We start from the raw sequence: 17,771 nt of genomic DNA, 5'->3' as shown, positions 1-17,771 counted from the left end.
CGGCCAACCTAGATAGCAGGCTCCACCAAGAGATGGGTGCTTCCTGGAGGAGGGAGTGCCCTGCTGTCCAAGGCATGTAGCACTAAAGGTGTTTGTTCTTTATCATTCTGCATGCTGGGGTAAGCCTGTGGCATTTGCCAGGTGTGTCAGGCAGGGTACGGGGCTATGGGGAGTACTGCTCTCTGAGCAACTACCCATCCCAATCTCCCACATCCAAGAAGATGAACCTAGGGAAACCACTCTCCCCAGGTCTCTGTGACAAGCTCCCCTATGCCCTACCAGGTGGGCAATCGATCGCTTATGTCCCTTAAGGACCAGCATTTCCCTACATGGGCTCGCTTTGCTATTGAGGTCTGCCTAGGGGCCCTCCCAACTGAATTCATGCAGGGCCCCTGTAACCTAGAGCCACTTCCATACATGCTGCCTTTTTCTATTTCTGCTGACTCCTGACACGTCCTTGTTGAACTCAGTGTTTGGATTTGGTTTTCTAGCTGTCTTGTGTTATGTGGGCGGGTGTGGGAGTTGTCTCCTGGCTATAGCAGCAGCACAATGAGTCATGCACAGGCCCTGTACTCTTTGTTAAATTTGGGGAAAGCACAGGCGTGTGGCAGAACAAGTTCACTGCTTGCAAGTGACTCTTGCAGATACTTTGGGCATTGCCAGACTGGATCGGGCCTGTGGCCCATCTAGTCCAGTACTGTGCCTCTGACAGTGGATTGAGCAACCTGCATGGAACTTGTAACACTTCCGTCCCAGGAAGCCAGTCTGTGTGTACATGGCTGGAATGCTCGCTGTAGTTGCACCACCTCTGTAACTCGTTCTCTTAACGAAGAGCCAGTTTAGTTTTAGAAACCTGGATTGCTCTCATGTTAGTACTCAGCATGTGGCCAGCACCTGATGCGTCAAAGGAAGAGACAAAAATCCCTGTTCCTCATTCTAGGAGGAATCCCCTTAAAGGGCCTGATCCAAAGCCACTGATGTCAATTAAAGACTTTCCATTGATGCCAATGGGCTTTCGATCAGGCTCCTCGTGAAGGGTTTTTCCTCCTCAAAAAGCATAGTTTTGAGGCCTGTCTAACCAGAGATCCTTCTCTTCGTCCTGAGGAATGGAGTCATGGTGGGGGCAGACAGCACAGCGATCAAATACCTGGTCTTGCCTGGTCTACCGCTCCCAGAGGTGGGGAATTACAGGTCTAGTTTTTCCGAGCGTAGCGTTGGCCTAACCATGCTACAAACCAAACTGAAAGTCTTTTACAGGCACTGACTCTTCCGAAAGGCATATGCTCTGCTTTTTTTTACACCTACAGATCAGAGTTCCCCATAAAGGGGTACTACTACATGGCCCAAGAAGTTCAGCAATTTCACAGCCTGCATGACTGTCGTATGACTCAACAGAAAAAAAGAAACAAGGGGCAACTTACCTGGAGTTTACCCCTTGTTCATACAGCTCAAAGGCATGTCCTTGCTCCTTGTTACTCTGTCATGCTATGCTGTATAGGAATAGGGTAGCAACTCCTTAAATCATTTGTGAGCTGTCTATTAGAGCTCACTGTGTTCTAGTGTTTAGAAGCTAACAGAAACCAATCGGAAAGGCAATATGCCTATAGCTAGGCCTGGCACGCTTGTGTGTGGTGATGTGGGACCTAACTGTGCCCCTGTGGGCTTGTCACATTGCTCTTGTTCTGTAAACAGCAAAGGACACAACGCATGCTTTTAAAACGATGCCAGTCCAGAGCATGGCATGTGCAAGCAGCAGATGATGCAGCATTTTATGGGCACATGGCACCTGAGGCAGGATTTAGCTGGCACCCTTCTGTACTCTGGAGAACTCTTCCCTGGCAGGTGGTATTATTCTCACTCAACTGCTCCCAAAGTTGCCCTGGCCTTAGGTTGTGCCCCAAAGTCCTGATCCAAAACCCGTCACTGCCAATAGAAAGACTAAGGTCTTTGGGTTAAGTCCTAAATCCCTACAGTTGCCTTGCCAGGCTCTAGCATTTCACCACATCCTTTCCCAAAGCTCTGGAGTCCTTCTTTCCAAAGTCTACCTTTTCCATGCTGACCCTCCTCCTCCTCCTCCTTCTCCTCCTCCTCCTCAGGCCTTGCTCAAAGGATCACTCTCTGACCATCCCCATTTCTCCAGCAAAAGCCTGGCAGTTAGATATTCTAGTAGCAATATATCCCCAAGCCTGACCTGGCCAGGCCCTCTTTGACCCTTTCTGTGGCTACTTCTGGCCTCTTTGCAGTTCACATACTCAGCCACGCTGAACTGAATGGACATGTTTTGCCTAGAGTCAGCTGATCGATCCATTTCCATCCCAGGCTCTGAGGGCAAGTGCTGAAACATGCCTCGTGGCTGGGATTGCTTCACAGCCTAGGCCAGTTACTTCTCCTTTCAAATGTTGGGATGTTCTCTGTGTACTAATCTGAAGTGACTCAGGGAGCACTGAACAGTTGTGGCTCCAGCTCTCACTTCTGCTTCTCAACATCCTCCTGCCTGGTCTAACTCCTACCAGTGGTATCCTACCAGACTCTGCTGCCTTCCCCATACTTTTGCTGAGTATCCTGCAATGTGACTCATTTGAAGGACCTCTTCAGCTGATTATGATAGTCTTTGTGGGTGTGGCTTACTAACTAAGTTAGTCACGGGACAGTGGAGAACAACATCTCTAAACTATGACAGGCATTTCTAGGGAGCCAGTGAGGAAGGCTGGTTCAGTGGTTAGGGTGTAAGGCTACAACTCAGGGGATCCAATGTCTGCTTTCTACTCAGCCACAGACTCCCTGTGTGAGCTTGGCGTGACACAGGCCCAGATCAACAAAGATATTTAGGCTCCTAACTTCTATTGTTTTCCATCTGTACAATGGGGATAATAGCACTGCCCTACTTCACAAGGGGTGTTGTGAGAATAAACACAGGAAAGCTTGTGAGATGCTGAGATACAGTGGGGGCCACAGAAGTCCCAAAGAGAGATTTTTTCCACGAGACACCTAACACCATTAGGTTGTCCTCTTAGTGTACACGCAACGTGCCTCAAGTGGCACAAGGCCAGGATTCATCACTGAATTTGGTCCACTGGTTGCATCATTAGCTTCCCCAGCTTGGGCTGGGTACTGATGAGGAGTGTGAAGTGAATGCTGATCCATGCCCACCACCATCAGGTGAGCTCTCACCCAAGGGCTATCTCCATTCTAGTCTGTTCTTAAAATTTTCCACCACTGCCACTCTGCCAGTGGTAGCAATCACGGTAGCTCCTGTGTACATGGGTAGATGGTGTTTTAACCACCATGGGGTGGGAATGTCTCAAGTACTCGTTGACCTAGTTCTGCTTCCATTGAAATCAATGGAAGCTTCACCACTGAGTTAAATGGGACCAAAATTAGGCCAACAGTCAGTGCTTTGGAGAAGGTATGGGGTGGTAGGACATCTGACCCTGCTCAGAGCAGGTCTAGGAGACACAACGGTTGAAAAGTTGGCAGCTGCCTGACCTCTGTCTACCATACAGTTCCCATCAGTAGAACTACAATGGTGCGAAACCTTATGAAGAAAAGGCATAGAGAGGAAGGGAAGAAATTATTTAGTGTAGTGGGGATAGGTCAACAAGGGATAAGAAAAGGAACTTTTTTTTAATTTTATTTTTTTGCTGAGTATCGGGGAAAGTTTCCTGACCGTGATTTGTCCCAAGTGCTGCAACAACTTCTCAATGGAGCTGGTGGAATAAAAGAAACACTTCCTCATGGAGAACTGCAGGAGAAAAAGGTCTAAAATCACCATTCATATTTTTCACAATAATTCAATCAGCAGGGGAAAAGATAGAAGCTCCATTGCTTGGAATGGCCAAAGCTTACTCGGGCAAAACACTGAGAACTTAGCTATGGAGAACAATCTTGCATTACTGGGTAAGAGGGACTGGATAGGACCACATGGGTCTCCTCCTCTGTGTTTCTAGGGCACCCAGGGCCATAGCAGCATTAAATTCTATATTTCTGTGAACCTTTCAGAGGAAAAATAGGGATGCCTATGAGAATTTCTCTCTCTCTCTCCCCTACTGGAATAGGAAACAAACCTCAATGCTCCAAAAGGTTCTAATTAATGGGTTTAGGGCATCCCATCTCTTGGTTCTTGCTGGATGCTTGTCTGGCTAGTGCTTCTTCACCCACAGTACTGGGTGGGTAAGTACGGTATGGGGAAATCAATCCCACTGTACACTATAGAGGTTGAGAGCTTAAATACGAAGCAACTTTCAGCTGCTGCCTCTTGCCATTTGTGGTGGAGTTATGCCTGGTAACTCTTGTTTGGGAGGGAAACAAATATCTCTGTATTGCTAATCAGGATTCGTAGCTGGCAATGTTAGAAGACAGGTTTGCATGCCATTTTATGGTACCTTATTTAGCAATGTGCCGAGACAAAGTGGAGTGAGTGCAGGAATGAATTGTGGTTGACACAGTGACAAATGAGTTTGATAGCAACACAATCACTTTATTTGAACGAGATAGGCACACCCTTCCAGTTTGGTTTTAGTCAGTTCATGTACACGAGCAGTGAGCCCAAGCTGCATGGTTCAGACCCAAACTCTCCCCACGCTTTGGAGTGTTAGGTTTAGCACATTTTGAAGAGTGGAATCAGCTGCAAAGTTTAGCCCCAGATAGAAATGTCTCTGAAGTTCACAGGCTTTCTGGATCTAGGGGGTTAGTTCAGGCTCATGGCTAATATCCACCATGTCTAATTCTGCTCTTGGATATCCTCCATCTTTGGGATATGCTGACATAGGGTCTATTTGCTGTATGAGTTTGTGCTGGCTATTAGTTAAGTGGGGTTGATTCCACACAAGTATGAATATCTCAGAAAAGACACATGGCTAACAATAACCCTCCCCTCTCTTCCCTTTTCTGCTGACTTACGTGCATTTCTCAAGACACATCATGTGTGAGCTGTGGGTGCTAAATTCACTCACATGTATTCTTTAAGCCCTATGCTCACCATTAATAAGTCACATGCTCCGGACACCATTGTGAGCAGCAGGCTGACCCCTAACACACACACAGATTTTGAAAACAGTTGCCTTTTTTTGCAGAGCGCTGCCCATTTTAGGACCCATCTTTCCAGCTGTGCCAAGCGCAGTGCTGTCTGTTTGAGGAGATTGGCCCAAAGTTTTCTTTACCCGCACTCACTCTGCAAGCGCATGTACCCTATCTACATCTCGGGAAATAACCCAGACGCTCCGAGCAAAACTCACTGGAAAGCAGCTTGCAAAGCATAAACACCCCAGGCTCACTTCAGGCTTGTTCCACATTTTGCCCAGGTTTCACCAACCTCAGCAAAACTGGCTGAAGTATCAGGTTTTCGTGCAGAACTTCCCATCTAGCGCTGCTCTGCCCCTGACCACAGCATGTGACCTTTAAGAGCTTTCAAAAGCACCTCAGAGAGGTAGAAACCCAACTCCGACTGATTTTCAGTAGAACTCATGCTCCTAAGTCTCTTGGGCTCATTTGAAAATTGCAGGCTAAAGACAATCAGACCATATAACAAAAAGACTTCCTCTTTGGTCACCATATCCTCCACCTGCACAGTCAAGGTTCTTCCCAATCCGATGAAGATGCTGCTAATACAGAGGACACCCATGAGGTATTATTTCAGGCATATCCAAAGCTTTTAATTCATGGGGGTGAAGGGTGATGCCACCATGCACAATTTAGCCTACCAAAGCCAGCGATGTTTTCTGCAGTAGCTTCCAAATCTAATTCAGTTTGATTGTTGCATCTTTAGATGTGAAACGAGAATTAAAATTCTCTTTTGATTTGATGAAAATCTCCATTGATTCAAGGGTAAAATTAAAATCTATAAACTGGCTTTAACAAAGTTACCAAAGACATTTTTGTATTGGTCACACAAATGCCCTCTGATAGACTTTGTATTTCTGTAGTGCTTTTCAGCCAAGGATCCCAAGGCATTTTACAAAGAGGTCAGTATGATTATCCCTGTTTTTACAGGTGGGGAAATTTGAGGCACAAAGACACATGATGTTACTTGCCCAAAGTCACACAGTGGCAGAGCCAGGGATAGAACCAAGCTCTACACTGACTCCCACTGCCTTTCTCTGACCATTAGGGAACACTGCCTTAAGGGACAACTGGTGCCAGCCCAATTCTGTTATTTCCACGGTCAAAGACAGAGTAAAACTGGCCAATGAAAACATCACCCAGAATCCAGAGCGGCCCAGCTGGTGGTTGCATGTTCAGCCCCTGGAAGCCGCTGGTGCAGAATGCCATGCCGTCACTATTATCCTAGGGGGAAGAGGAATTGTGAATATGAGAACAATTCCCATCTTTCTAGAAAGGCCAGGAAGAAAATGCAGGACTCCTAACTACCAGCCCAGTACTCAAACCACACACCCCTCTGAGAGCTGATTCTAAGACTCCTGCCTCCCAATCGCTTTGCTATTACCACTCGACCCCCCACCAGCTCAATGCCGGGAATAGATTCTGGGACATACAGTGCCCACTCCAATGCTCCAACCCTCCTCCCAGAGCTGGAAACAGAACCCAGGAGTCCTGACTCCCACCACCCTGCTCTAACCATTAGACCACACTCCCTATCGCTCTTTTCATAGTCTGAACTGTTACAGAATGATCTTGTGAACATTAAACAGAGGCTGGAGGCTCTCTTGTGCTTCCCAACTTCCTGCCTGAGCTAAAAATGGGACTTCACTGAGCACAGCCTGCATCTCAAGGCTGGATTGCACATAAGCCTACAACAGAAACCGGACACACATGCTGTCATGCCAGTTTCAGAATGAGGAAGAAGTTTATACCATGAGGGTGTAGGCCTGGGGACTGAGCGTGTAGGGGATCCCATTGATGGTGAAGGTAACATCAGGCATCACGTTCAGGTTGTTGCATTCCACGGTGTACTGCAAAGTGACAGACATGACACAGATTGGCCAAGCCCAGGCTGCAGGGACAGCTTACCTGGCGTGCTGACCCCAAAGGCCAGGAAGCCTAGTAAATAGAGCACTCCCCTTCCCAAGCAGATGACCCTGGGAGCTAGTCCTTTGACTTGTTACTGGCAGGTGTATGGGTTAGGGGTAGGCATGAAGCTCAGAGATGCGATTTCAGCTCATGTAGTCGTGCCCAAGCCAGCTTTCCTCTAGCTATCAGTGATGCTATCTGTATGTCGATTATACCCTCAATGGAGGAGGACGTCACGGGTTAGGGGCCTTGTATCAAAAGGAGCCTTCTGAAAAAAACAACAACCCCAAACCCTGGGAAAAAACATACAGTGCTGATTTCATGTAAAATGTACTAAGTTGTTGCTGGATGGTGGTAAATGTACAACAGGGAATAACTCTGCATTGGATGGGAAGCTGTTACAACACTCAATGCCCCTTACAGATGAGACCCAGAGAGGGTAAGGGACGTGCCCAGCAAAGGAGCCTCAAGATAGAACTACGTTACTTGGTACTCAACCCAGGACTCTGTTCTCTAAGCCCTGCTGTCTCCTGTATAAGCCCATGGCCTTGTAGGCACTTTATTGTTAATCTCTAAGTGCTGCAGTCCTGCAACATTAATAATTGTCTTACACAAAAGGGAATAGGCCAGCATGAGTATTTGTAGCTTTTATGGGGACAGGGAAGGATATCTACATCTAGATTTTAATTGAAATTTGGCAGCAGTGTTTATATACAGAGACCCTGGCTGACCTATAGGAAAAGCTGTGTGTCTCTGAGGCCTTAGGACTTGCAGCAAGGATATGACCACGTGATATTCAGTGGCATAATGGTAAAGGCAGGGTTTCAATAGCTAGTGCCTTTATCTCTTTACCAGGGCTGTCTGCTGACACATTGTGTGGGTCTGATCAGGCCTTTTGAAACCTAGAGCCTTTATTGTCTCCAGCAGAGATGCCAAACTTCAAATATTCCTGTAATATTTTGTTTGAGGAGTTACATCCTGGTTGGAAATCTAGCATGGGGAGACAAGAATTTCTGCATCCAGGAAATGTGGTATCCGCTCATCTCACATTGGCTTACCTCGCCATCCATGGGCACCGCACCAATATAATTTTGCATTTCTTTTATTTCTTTGGAAGGACCGGTGATTAGAGAGGTCCCGGTGTCTACTATCGCCTGGCATCCTTCTGCACAGAAGGCAACTGTCCCACCCACCTGTATGCTGGGGAAGAAGAAAATGGAACAAGCATTGGAGAAAGGGTCTATGGGCAATGCATTCCTCTCCCCTCCGACCCAGCACATGGCTGAGCACACATCAGAACTGTGACCATTCCAGATTCAGTGGGATAGTCTGATAAGATTGTGCATGTGGTTAGACAGTAAGTACTGAGGCTTTGCTTGATAGTTACTCTGGTGTCTGCGAGGCACTCAGATACAAGAGCACAATTAACTGATTAGCAGAATTGCTTTCCGTGTATATAAAACAAAAACTGGTCATCACCAGGAGCTGAACTCAGGACCTGCAGCATCAAACCATAGGCCTCTATTACTTCAGCCAAAGGAATAATTTCCTTTGTTGATAGAAGTTAGTAGCCTGCTATTTCTCTGTTTGGCCCCGCCACTAGGTGGGGACAAATTACCCTTTGCAAGTGTGTTACATGTATGCCTTGCAGGTTATATTAAAGTTGGATTCTTGTGGCTGCTGACCAGTGATGGAGATTTCAGCTACTTTAAATCATGTACATAAAATATAAGTGAGGCTTGTCCTTAAATATTTTACATTCTCTTTAGTTTACGTCTCTGGACAAACCCTAAGACATTACATTGCTTCTAGGCAGAGATGAAGAATCAACAAGGTACATATATTGGGCTATTTAAGTCTATTTTTTGAGAGAACATTTCTGTTTTCATTCCCCCAATGTGGGCCAGTTTTTTGCAAGAGCCTGCATGTTGGGTGCAGAGCGCTATTGAAAATCTGCCCACCAGTGTCACCCTGGGGGCTGCTGGAGGCTGCATGCTGTGGAAATCTGGTCCTGAGCATTTTTTAAAAACGGACCCTAGACGGGGGGGGGGGAACCTAGTTTAATACAGACATGGTTTTCAAAACATAAGATGCAATTCTGTCTGTTACGTGCTCATGTGACACCACTCCCCTGCCCCAGTCTCTGTAGTATCTGGGCACCTCAAACACCCCTGGGAAGCAGGGAAGGACTATTACCTTCACTTTATATATGGGGACCTGGGGCATGGAAGACAATATGATTTGCTCAAGGTCACACAGGGAGTGTGTGACCGAGCTGGGAACTGGCTCTTCCACATCCCAGGCTAGTGTCCAAAGCACAGGACCATCCTTCGTCTCTGTTCAAGAGCCAGAGAAGGCAGGAGGTTTGGGAGCATCCTTTTTCCGAAGTGAATCCCTTTGTTCACTGATTGATCATGGCATTGAGCTCCTGGGTGAGTGCTTGTAGCTTAGAGGATGAATGGCTTTGGATTGCTGCTGTTCTGAATTGACAGGGTTTAATGGTTACACAGTTTACCTCTAATCTGTGCCTACCCAGTGCCACCCCCACCCCAGCCACCATCGTGGGGAACCCCCACACAGACACTTACTTGTCTAATTGGATTTGCCAGTATCCCTGTTTAGTGACTGGCACCCAGTTCAGAGTCCCGCTGAAATGAGAAGGATCAAAGCCACCAAATAATAGCTCTCCCCCAACAGAGGAATCCGGGTTCCTGGAGAAAAGAGGATTTGGATACATCCAGGTTTTTCATTAGCAGAAGCATTTCACATTATATAATCCTATTACTGTGCACATAGCTCTTTAAACTCCTGAAATCCATTAGTTTTCTCCCCAAAATACTTAATGTTGTTGTTTATTTTTTGTATTGCGGTAGTTTCTGGGAGCCCCAGTCATGGGCCAGGACCCCATTGTGCCAGGTGTACAAACAGAACAAAAAGGCGGTCTCTGCCCCAGAAATCTTACAATCTAAGTAAAAAACCCATTCCCCGCTTGGGGCCCAGCCTGTTCCCAATTCCCTTGTGTACAAGGCCTGACCCTCAGGCAGTGGCTCATTTTGTACAGAATTGTGTTCACACCTGTTCATGTAGACTGAGAATATTGGCAGATCCACCAGATTTTGTGCCATCATGTTATCAAACACTGGGGTAACCCCATCCACTGCCAGTGATGGATAGGCCAGCCCAAGAATCCCATCAAACTCAGAATCCAGAAAAGTGTTTCCTGGCTCGCTGACGCTCTCTGCAAACTGCTGGTTGCTGACAGTGATGCCTTCAACCTAGAGGGGAAAGAAAAGCTACTTATTGTTTCTGACCTTTCATCAGAAGGCTCAGCAGCAGGCCACGTATTGTGCCACGGCAGGAAAGAATAGGAAGAATTTGGTCTTCTGGAGGCCAGGTCATGGTGTCATAACAGGAGAGAACAGGAAAGGAAGACTTTCAGGGTGTAGGATCTTGTTGTGAAGTGCAGAGCTATTATGCTGACTCATCTTGGTAATTAGACCAGGTGTGTCTCATTGGCTCCAAGCAAGAACATAAAAGTTCAAAGTTTACTCTGCAGCAAACTAAAGAGAAGGGCAGGAGTTCCTGCAGGTATAAATTTTAATCAGCCCACTCAAAAAGGAGTTAGGGTCTAATGCTCATGTTTGTAAGTGGAGTCCTGCCTTAGGTCTCTGTTATTTTCATGAAGAATGAAGGCACACTTCATTGGGGAGAGTGTGGTTGAGTGAGATGAGTGGGGTTTAGTTGTATCAGTTGTAAATGTGTGTGTGCTGTCAGGAGTGGGGTGAGGAATCCACTCATTTACAACAGGCATGCTCCGAGGACCCAGTCCTGCAATGTTCTGAGCCCCTCCCTCGAAGTGCAGATTGCCCTCCATTCCCACTGACTTGCTTGGGAGTTGAGCCAGGAAAGGTTCTGGAGTCATGGTGCCCTACCAGGAAAGAACAATGGGAGATGGGCTCACATGTCCCTGGTGACAAAATAATGCCCTGCAGTCACAGTGCCATGGACAGGAGAGAAAAGGGGAGAAGAACCTTTTTAAGTTTTCTAAAGAAAACCAGACTCTGCTCACAGTGACTTGATCTGATCCGATGATTCCCGACAAACTACCAGTCCCATATTGAATCGAGAAAGGAGTCCCAACTTTACTGTAGGTGCTGGAATCTGATGGGTGAAATCTGGAATGCGCAGCTGTAGTAAAACAAGATGCCACCTTTATTACTATTTGTTGCTTGCATTACTGTAGCACTGAGGACAGGGGTGGGCAAACTTTTTGGCCTGAGGGCCACATCGGGGTGCAAAACAGTATGGAGGGCCAGGTAGGGAAGGCTGTGCCTCCCTAAACAGCCTGGCCCCTGCCCCCTATCCACCCCCTCTCACTTCCTGCCCCCCCGCCCAGCTCCTTGTTCCCTGACCCCCCCCAGGACCCCCTGCCCCTAACCGCCCCCCCCGGGAACCCACCCTCTATCCAACCCCCCTGCTCCCTGACTGCCCCCCAGGACCCCCAGCCCCTTATCAAAACCCCCGGTCCTAGCCCCCTTAGCATGCTGCTCAGAGAAGCAAGTCTGGGAGCTGCGCCGGAGCCAGACACGCTGCCCTGCAGGAGCGCGCAGCCCCGTTGCCCAGAGCACTGCCCACATGGCGGCGTGGCTGCGGAGGAGGGGGGACAATGGGGGAGGAGCCGGGGGCTAGCCTCCAGGCCAGGAGCTCAGAGGCTGGGCAGGATGGTCCTGCGGGCCGTAGTTTACCCACCTCTGACCTAGGAGCTCTAGCTGTGAACTAGGACCCCCTTGTGCTAGGTGCTGTCCAAACACAGAACAAAAAAACAAGGCAATTGAAATTACTCATGCAATGGCACGGTCAGGTTAACTTGTAAATGAGAGCTCCAGCAAAATGTGAGCATTTAGAGTTGTATTTTCTGTATTACAAAGAATAATAATTCTTAGCACGGTCATGTGTCCAGTTACGGTTTGTCTTAAAGAGGAGAGGTTTATTAAAGAAAACAGCTGCAACTTGTAGACCTAAGGAAACAGGTTTCCACAGAACTTGAGTTCCAGCATTGTGTTCTGTGTTTACCAAGCACCACTACCCATCTGGAACTCTATGCTAGATATGGAGTCATCTAATGGCTGGAAAAGTGCTGCAAATAAACATATTATTGCAAGAACTTGATAGCACTTTAAGTTTTCAAATCACTTTGTGCAATAGACAACTAATTTATCCTCACAACACTCCTGTGAGATAGGGAAGTCAGTATTATTATCCCATTTTACAGCTGGGGAAATTGAGACACAAAGAGAGGGAAAGTGACTAACCTACTTAAATCCTAGGCCTGATTCTCTCTTCCACTCTGAGATCATAAAGGAATAGTAGAAAGAGGGTAGAAGCAGGCCGGGGTGAATACCCCCAGGTAGTGGTGTATTGCTACCAGAACAGCACTGAGCCAGCTCCTCTTCCTGTCCCACCCCCAGTGTGGGAAGCTTAGACAGAGAATAGCTGCACTCCTTGGGTATTCTTGGCTTCCCTTAGCCCTCAGGTGGGAGGGAGCTTTTGGAAGCAGAGTATAGATTACAGCAGCCCTTCGGCTGCTCTAATTTATATCATGGGCCACAATGAGTACAAAGGTGGCATAAAGTCACCTATTCCTCCTCCCTCCCTAACTCCTTCCTGCGCTAAGCACTGGATTGGAGTAAAAGGGAATCCTGGTCTCCACATAGTCCAGTAAGTGATTTCTCCACACAATTCTCAGTTCTTTATAAATATATTTTCAATGTTTCATGTTGCACAGAGTTGTCATGACTAGGGCCAACACTATGAAAAGTGTTCATTGATTTGGGGTCCCTCCATTTTTGGGTGTCCAGCCTGACACCCCCTTATGGCTGGACACTCAGAATCAGAGTGGCCACTTGCGCAAGATCAGTTGTGAATATCCCAGGCCCACCAGAGAGTCTTAACCGGGAGTGGAGCCAACGTCTATAATTAGACAAAATGGACAGACACCCCCCCAACACACACACAACGACACAACCCTTTGAGGCTCCTTTGACCTGTCCCTGGCTGCTAAGGAATTATACATTAACTAATCCATGTCCCAATAATCTATCGCCCCCTCATCCGGCTTCCGGCAAGGACAGAAATTCTGAGGCACAATACACACGTGTTGTGCAATGATCTGACTCCTTAGGAGCCTGCTTACTGATCAACCCACTCCTCAAAGCTGCAGCACCACTGGCCCAGATCCTTCACCCCAGCCTGTTACACGGAAAACATCACTGCTCTAGCTGCCCAGAACCAGCACCACGTGTACTATTAAGCTGAATTCCTGGGACTGCTGCCCAGAACTAAGGCTGCAGTCTCGATTACCCTGTAGTTTCCAGTACTGCTGCCTGGTACCGCTGCTATTACATGCAATGGCCTTGTAACAAAACAGATTTTTTTTTTTTTTTAGGACCTAACACACAGTGTGCATGACAAAGGGTTTCCGTTTTTGTTACATCCCTTTTTCCTATTGGTTGATTTCAGTGCAGATGGTCTGGGTTCCATGCTGGTGCATTCACTTTGTGCTCTTTTGGAGCATATTTAATTTTGCCTGCATTTGGAAAGCAGTGGTTCAGCGAAGCTAGTAAGGTGACCATGAAGAGGGGGATTTCTCTAAGCACCTCCAAGGCTGATTGCCCTCTCCTCTGCGCCCGCCCCCCCCCCCCCCCCCGCCTCATTTACACTGTTTTAACTCCATGGATTTTACTTGATTTTTCTCTTGATTTACTTTGAGTGGAGAATCAGGCCCAGCCTCTCTACTCTGCACCAGCCAATGTCCAGGAGCAACATGCAGCTGAGGAATCGCTACTTACCACAGGCTTTGCTGACACAATAGATTGATGGAACCCAGAGATTGGAGGAGCCAGTATCGAATAACACTGTGAAATTCTGAGGAGGGGTCCCAATAGAAATCTGTCCAAAATACTCCATCTAGCCAAACAGCAAAGCAACAGCCATTATTAGGCATAGGCACCCTGGGAAACCACAAGAGAGCCAAGCTCTAGGGGAATAACTATGGGATGGATGTTTGCAATGGGCTGAGTTTGTTTCTGGAATGGCTGACACCATGTGGAGGTTGCTGCAGCATGATGCTAGGGGGAAAGTGGGAGCCAGATACAGCTAGAGCCTGGAAAAATGTTAACAAATCCAGAATGAAAATGCACAATGATTGTGGACTCCGTCCTGCTCCAGTCAATCTCGGTGGCCCAGCTCCCACGGGCATCAGTAGGAGCAGGAACAGGCTTAAGCAGAATCCCCATAAAGATCCAAACATGCCCTGAACTTTGGGAATGCTTTGAACCAAATGTCACAACCACTGACACTATAACAGGCCAGACAAAGACCTCAGGTCTGGGAAAACCCCCAACTACTGGGAAAGTTGGTCTCTGGGTCTAAACCTTCTGGCTTGGGCCCTGCTCTGCTTGTGTGATTGTATTTTAGTTTTGGAGGGGATTTTGGTTCTTGGCTCTAGGCTACTGTCCCTAGCTTCATGTCCACAAGAGTAGGAGAAAAGTGGGATTTGTGTGTGTGTGTGTGATATACACTGAATGGAGCCCTTTGGGATCAACATTACATTCACAAATCACATACCCACAGGACAAAAGACCAGTAAAAAGTCGGGCAGACAGATAACTATGGCACATTATTGTTGGCTTTGCTCACACTCTGTTTAACAGGAGCTGAGCTCAAGGGTCAGGATGTAGGGCATTCAAGGCTGTTCATGTAAAATAATGCACTCTCTCTGCTTCCTGCATGACTTTTCTGTGATTTCTGCAAAGCAGTGCCCCTATGCTGCCTCACCCCCCCTCCCCACCCCTTGCTGCATAACTTACATCCAGGTAGTTGATGAGTGGCTCATTAGTTTCTGGGACGGCGGAGCAGTCCTCCCTGTACTGGATCATGTCCAGCTTCTGGGCCTTCCAGAATTTGGACAGCTGCCCATGCTCCCTCAGGATTTTCCGCAGGGATTTGTGTCTCCTCAGGGGCACCCTGGGGAAAGAAAGCATTCACCCAGTAACCATGGTCCTGAGCAACAGGAACTAGGGAACCCGAATTAAAAGAAGGCTTGCAGAAGTACACTGTGGATTGGCTCATCTACCCAGTGCATGGCATTTGATAGAAGGCACACATGTACTGGTGTGTGGTATTTACTTTGATTGTAAGCCTTGGGGGAAGGGACCTTTTTTTTGTTTTTTGTTCTGCACCCAGTACAGTGGGGTCCTGGTCTATGACATTACATAAGAATGTCCATACTGTGTCACACCAATGGTCCATGTAGCCCAGTATCCTGTCTTCCAATAGTGGAGGGTGCCAGATGTTTCAGAGGGAATGAATAGACCAGGGCAATTATCAAGTGGTCCATGTACTGTCATCCAGTCCCAGCTTCTGGCAGTCAGCGGCTTATGGACACCCAGAGCATGGGGTTGCATCCCTGACCATTCTGGCTAATAGCCACTGATGGACCTATCCTCTGTGAACTTACCTAATTCTTTTTTAAACCCAGTTATACTTTTGGCCTTCACAATATCCCCTGGCAACGAGTTCCTGTGCATTGTATGAACAAATGCTTCCTTATGTTTGTTTTAAACGTGCTGCCTATTAACTTCATTGGGTGACTCCTGGTTTATGTGTTATGTGAACGGGTAAATAACACTCCCCTATTTACTTTCTCTATCCCAGACATGACTTTACAGATCTCTATCAGTTCCCCTCCTCGTCATCTCTTTTCTCAGCTCAATAGTCGCAGTCTTTCTAATTTCTCCTCGTTTGGAAGCTGTTTCATACTCTAATAATTTCTGTTGCCCTTCTCTGTATTTTTTCCAGTTCTAATATATCTTTTTTTGATATGGGGGCAACTTGAACTCCACGCAGTATTAAAGGTGCAGGTGTGCCATGGATTTATATAGTGGCATTACGACATTTTCTATCTTCTTATCTATCCCTTTCCTAATGATCCCCAATGTTCTGGTAGCTTTTTTGACTGCTGCTGCACATCGAGCAGCTGTTTTGAGAGCACTGAGGCTCCTAAGTGTGATCACAATACAAATAGTAAATTAGTCCTTTGCTCGGAGGGTTTCAGTGGCACCAAGGTTTGTCCCTTTGACTCCAGTGAGTTTGCATGGGGAGTAGATAAGCACAGAGATTGGCTGTTAGTGTTGAGAAATCCAGATCCATTTTGCCCACTGACGCTAACGGCTGCGACCTAATAATGATTCTTTTCACTTCCCGGGCAGTGCTCAGTTGAGAACCCCAAAGTGTGTTTTAAAATGCTCATCAGTATAAACTCTCAACCCTGCCCTTCCAGGAGGTGGTGTTATCTCGGCTTTATATCAGAGATACAAGGGGGTGAACGGACTTGCCCCGGGGGCGATTCACAGGTAGAGCCAGCAATAGACCCCAGCAGTCCGGAATCTTAGAACCAAGCGTGGAGGTGAGTTGTAATTTAGGCAGAGGTAAGTGAGGGTGAAGGAGTCTAAATTGTTATCGCTTCCAAGCTGAGGAGTTGGAAGCAGGTAAGTCAATGTTAAAACACTGTAGTAGAGTTTATGCCTGGTTCCTGCTCCTGGCAGTTGGTCCATCCTTCTTTGCTGGCCCCTTCAGGAGTGAATTACATCCATTTAGACTCTCTTACACCCATTTACCAACAGATAATTCATATTAACCCACCATCTCCTCTGAGTCAGGTCCCCAGCCTCTGTCTCCATCCACTGGAGTCATCTCACCAGCCATTGAGGAGATATTCTGACCGGAATGGAAACCCTGCTTGGTCCCTACAAAGCTGGGTCTGACTGGTGCTCTCCCCCTCAGTTTCATGAGCATCATGTTACCCCAGCCTGCCTACCACTCCCCACCCAGCAGTGTTGTGTCGGGTGCTGTTTAAAGCCTGGGCACACGGTTCTGGCTGCTGTTTGTTTTAACGTTCACCGTTGCCAAAATTCACAAGTCCTCGGGAATGAGCCTCACTGCAAGCCCTGACCCTAGAGCTGCCGTCGCCTGGGTGCCCAGAAAAGTGAGGAAAGGCCAAGGAAGCCTGCTTACCTTTGCAACCCATTGGCCAGCCAAAGGCAAAGCATCCAAAGGATCAGCCGATTCATACCGGAGGCTCTGCTCTAACACTCACTCAGCCGCTCTCTCTAACTTGTGAAAACTGAACAAAAGTTTTGCCCTTATAGCAGCTGGAACAACCCAACCCCAAAGGATAAGAGCCCTGCGATAAGGCTCATCTGAACGTCAACACAGAACCTTTGCGAGAGAAATGAATCACTATGCACACACTCAGTCCTGGCGACAAGAACTGAAACACACAGAGCCAGATTGTTCTCTGAGATGGGAGAGTTTTGCCCGCGAGCAGGGGAATCTCCCCCAGCCTGGACTTATGGGGTTTCCCTGGAACCCTTCCATCAGTGTCGGAAAGGTAGCACAGTCCTGTGGTAGGACAGAAGATGTTGCTCTGAATCTCTCTGTGCTTCAGTCCCCTCATCTGTAAAATGGGGATAGTAATCCTTCCTTTCCCAGCCTTTGTCTATTCAACTGTTAGATATTCAAGGCAGGGGTCGTTTCTCACTATATGTATATACAGCACTGAGCGCACTGGGCCCTGAGCTCAGCTGGAGTCTCGAGGTGCTCCGTCAGACAAACAATGACAGTGGGATTCGCTCCCATACTGGCCATAAATTGCTTGCTGGGGGTTCCACTCCTTAACCCCACACCCCCCCTGAGGTTAAGTGCAGGCCCCCAGTGCACCCTCCAGCTGTTGTTTTCTTCATTTG

At 47.5% G+C, this 17,771-nt stretch overlaps 1 protein-coding gene across 1 annotated transcript; it reads right to left on the bottom strand.

Annotated features, from left to right (window-relative positions):
• Positions 1-5,849: 5,849 nt before the first annotated feature.
• Positions 5,850-17,126, bottom strand: CTSE (cathepsin E). Its single transcript, XM_084611488.1, has 9 exons — positions 17,041-17,126; positions 14,835-14,991; positions 13,815-13,932; positions 11,036-11,154; positions 10,042-10,241; positions 9,555-9,677; positions 8,025-8,166; positions 6,810-6,908; positions 5,850-6,282 (listed from the first exon to the last, which is right to left on the bottom strand). The coding sequence occupies exons 1-9, from the start codon at positions 17,094-17,096 to the stop codon at positions 6,118-6,120; spliced, it is 1,179 nt and encodes a 392-aa protein (XP_084467614.1). The 5' UTR covers positions 17,097-17,126; the 3' UTR covers positions 5,850-6,117.
• Positions 17,127-17,771: the final 645 nt, after the last annotated feature.

The sequence above is a fragment of the Lepidochelys olivacea genome (assembly GCF_965140295.1).
Source record: "Lepidochelys olivacea isolate rLepOli2 genome assembly, chromosome: 21".
NCBI lineage: Eukaryota > Metazoa > Chordata > Testudines > Cheloniidae > Lepidochelys > Lepidochelys olivacea.
This window is presented reverse-complemented; position numbering and strand designations above follow the sequence as displayed.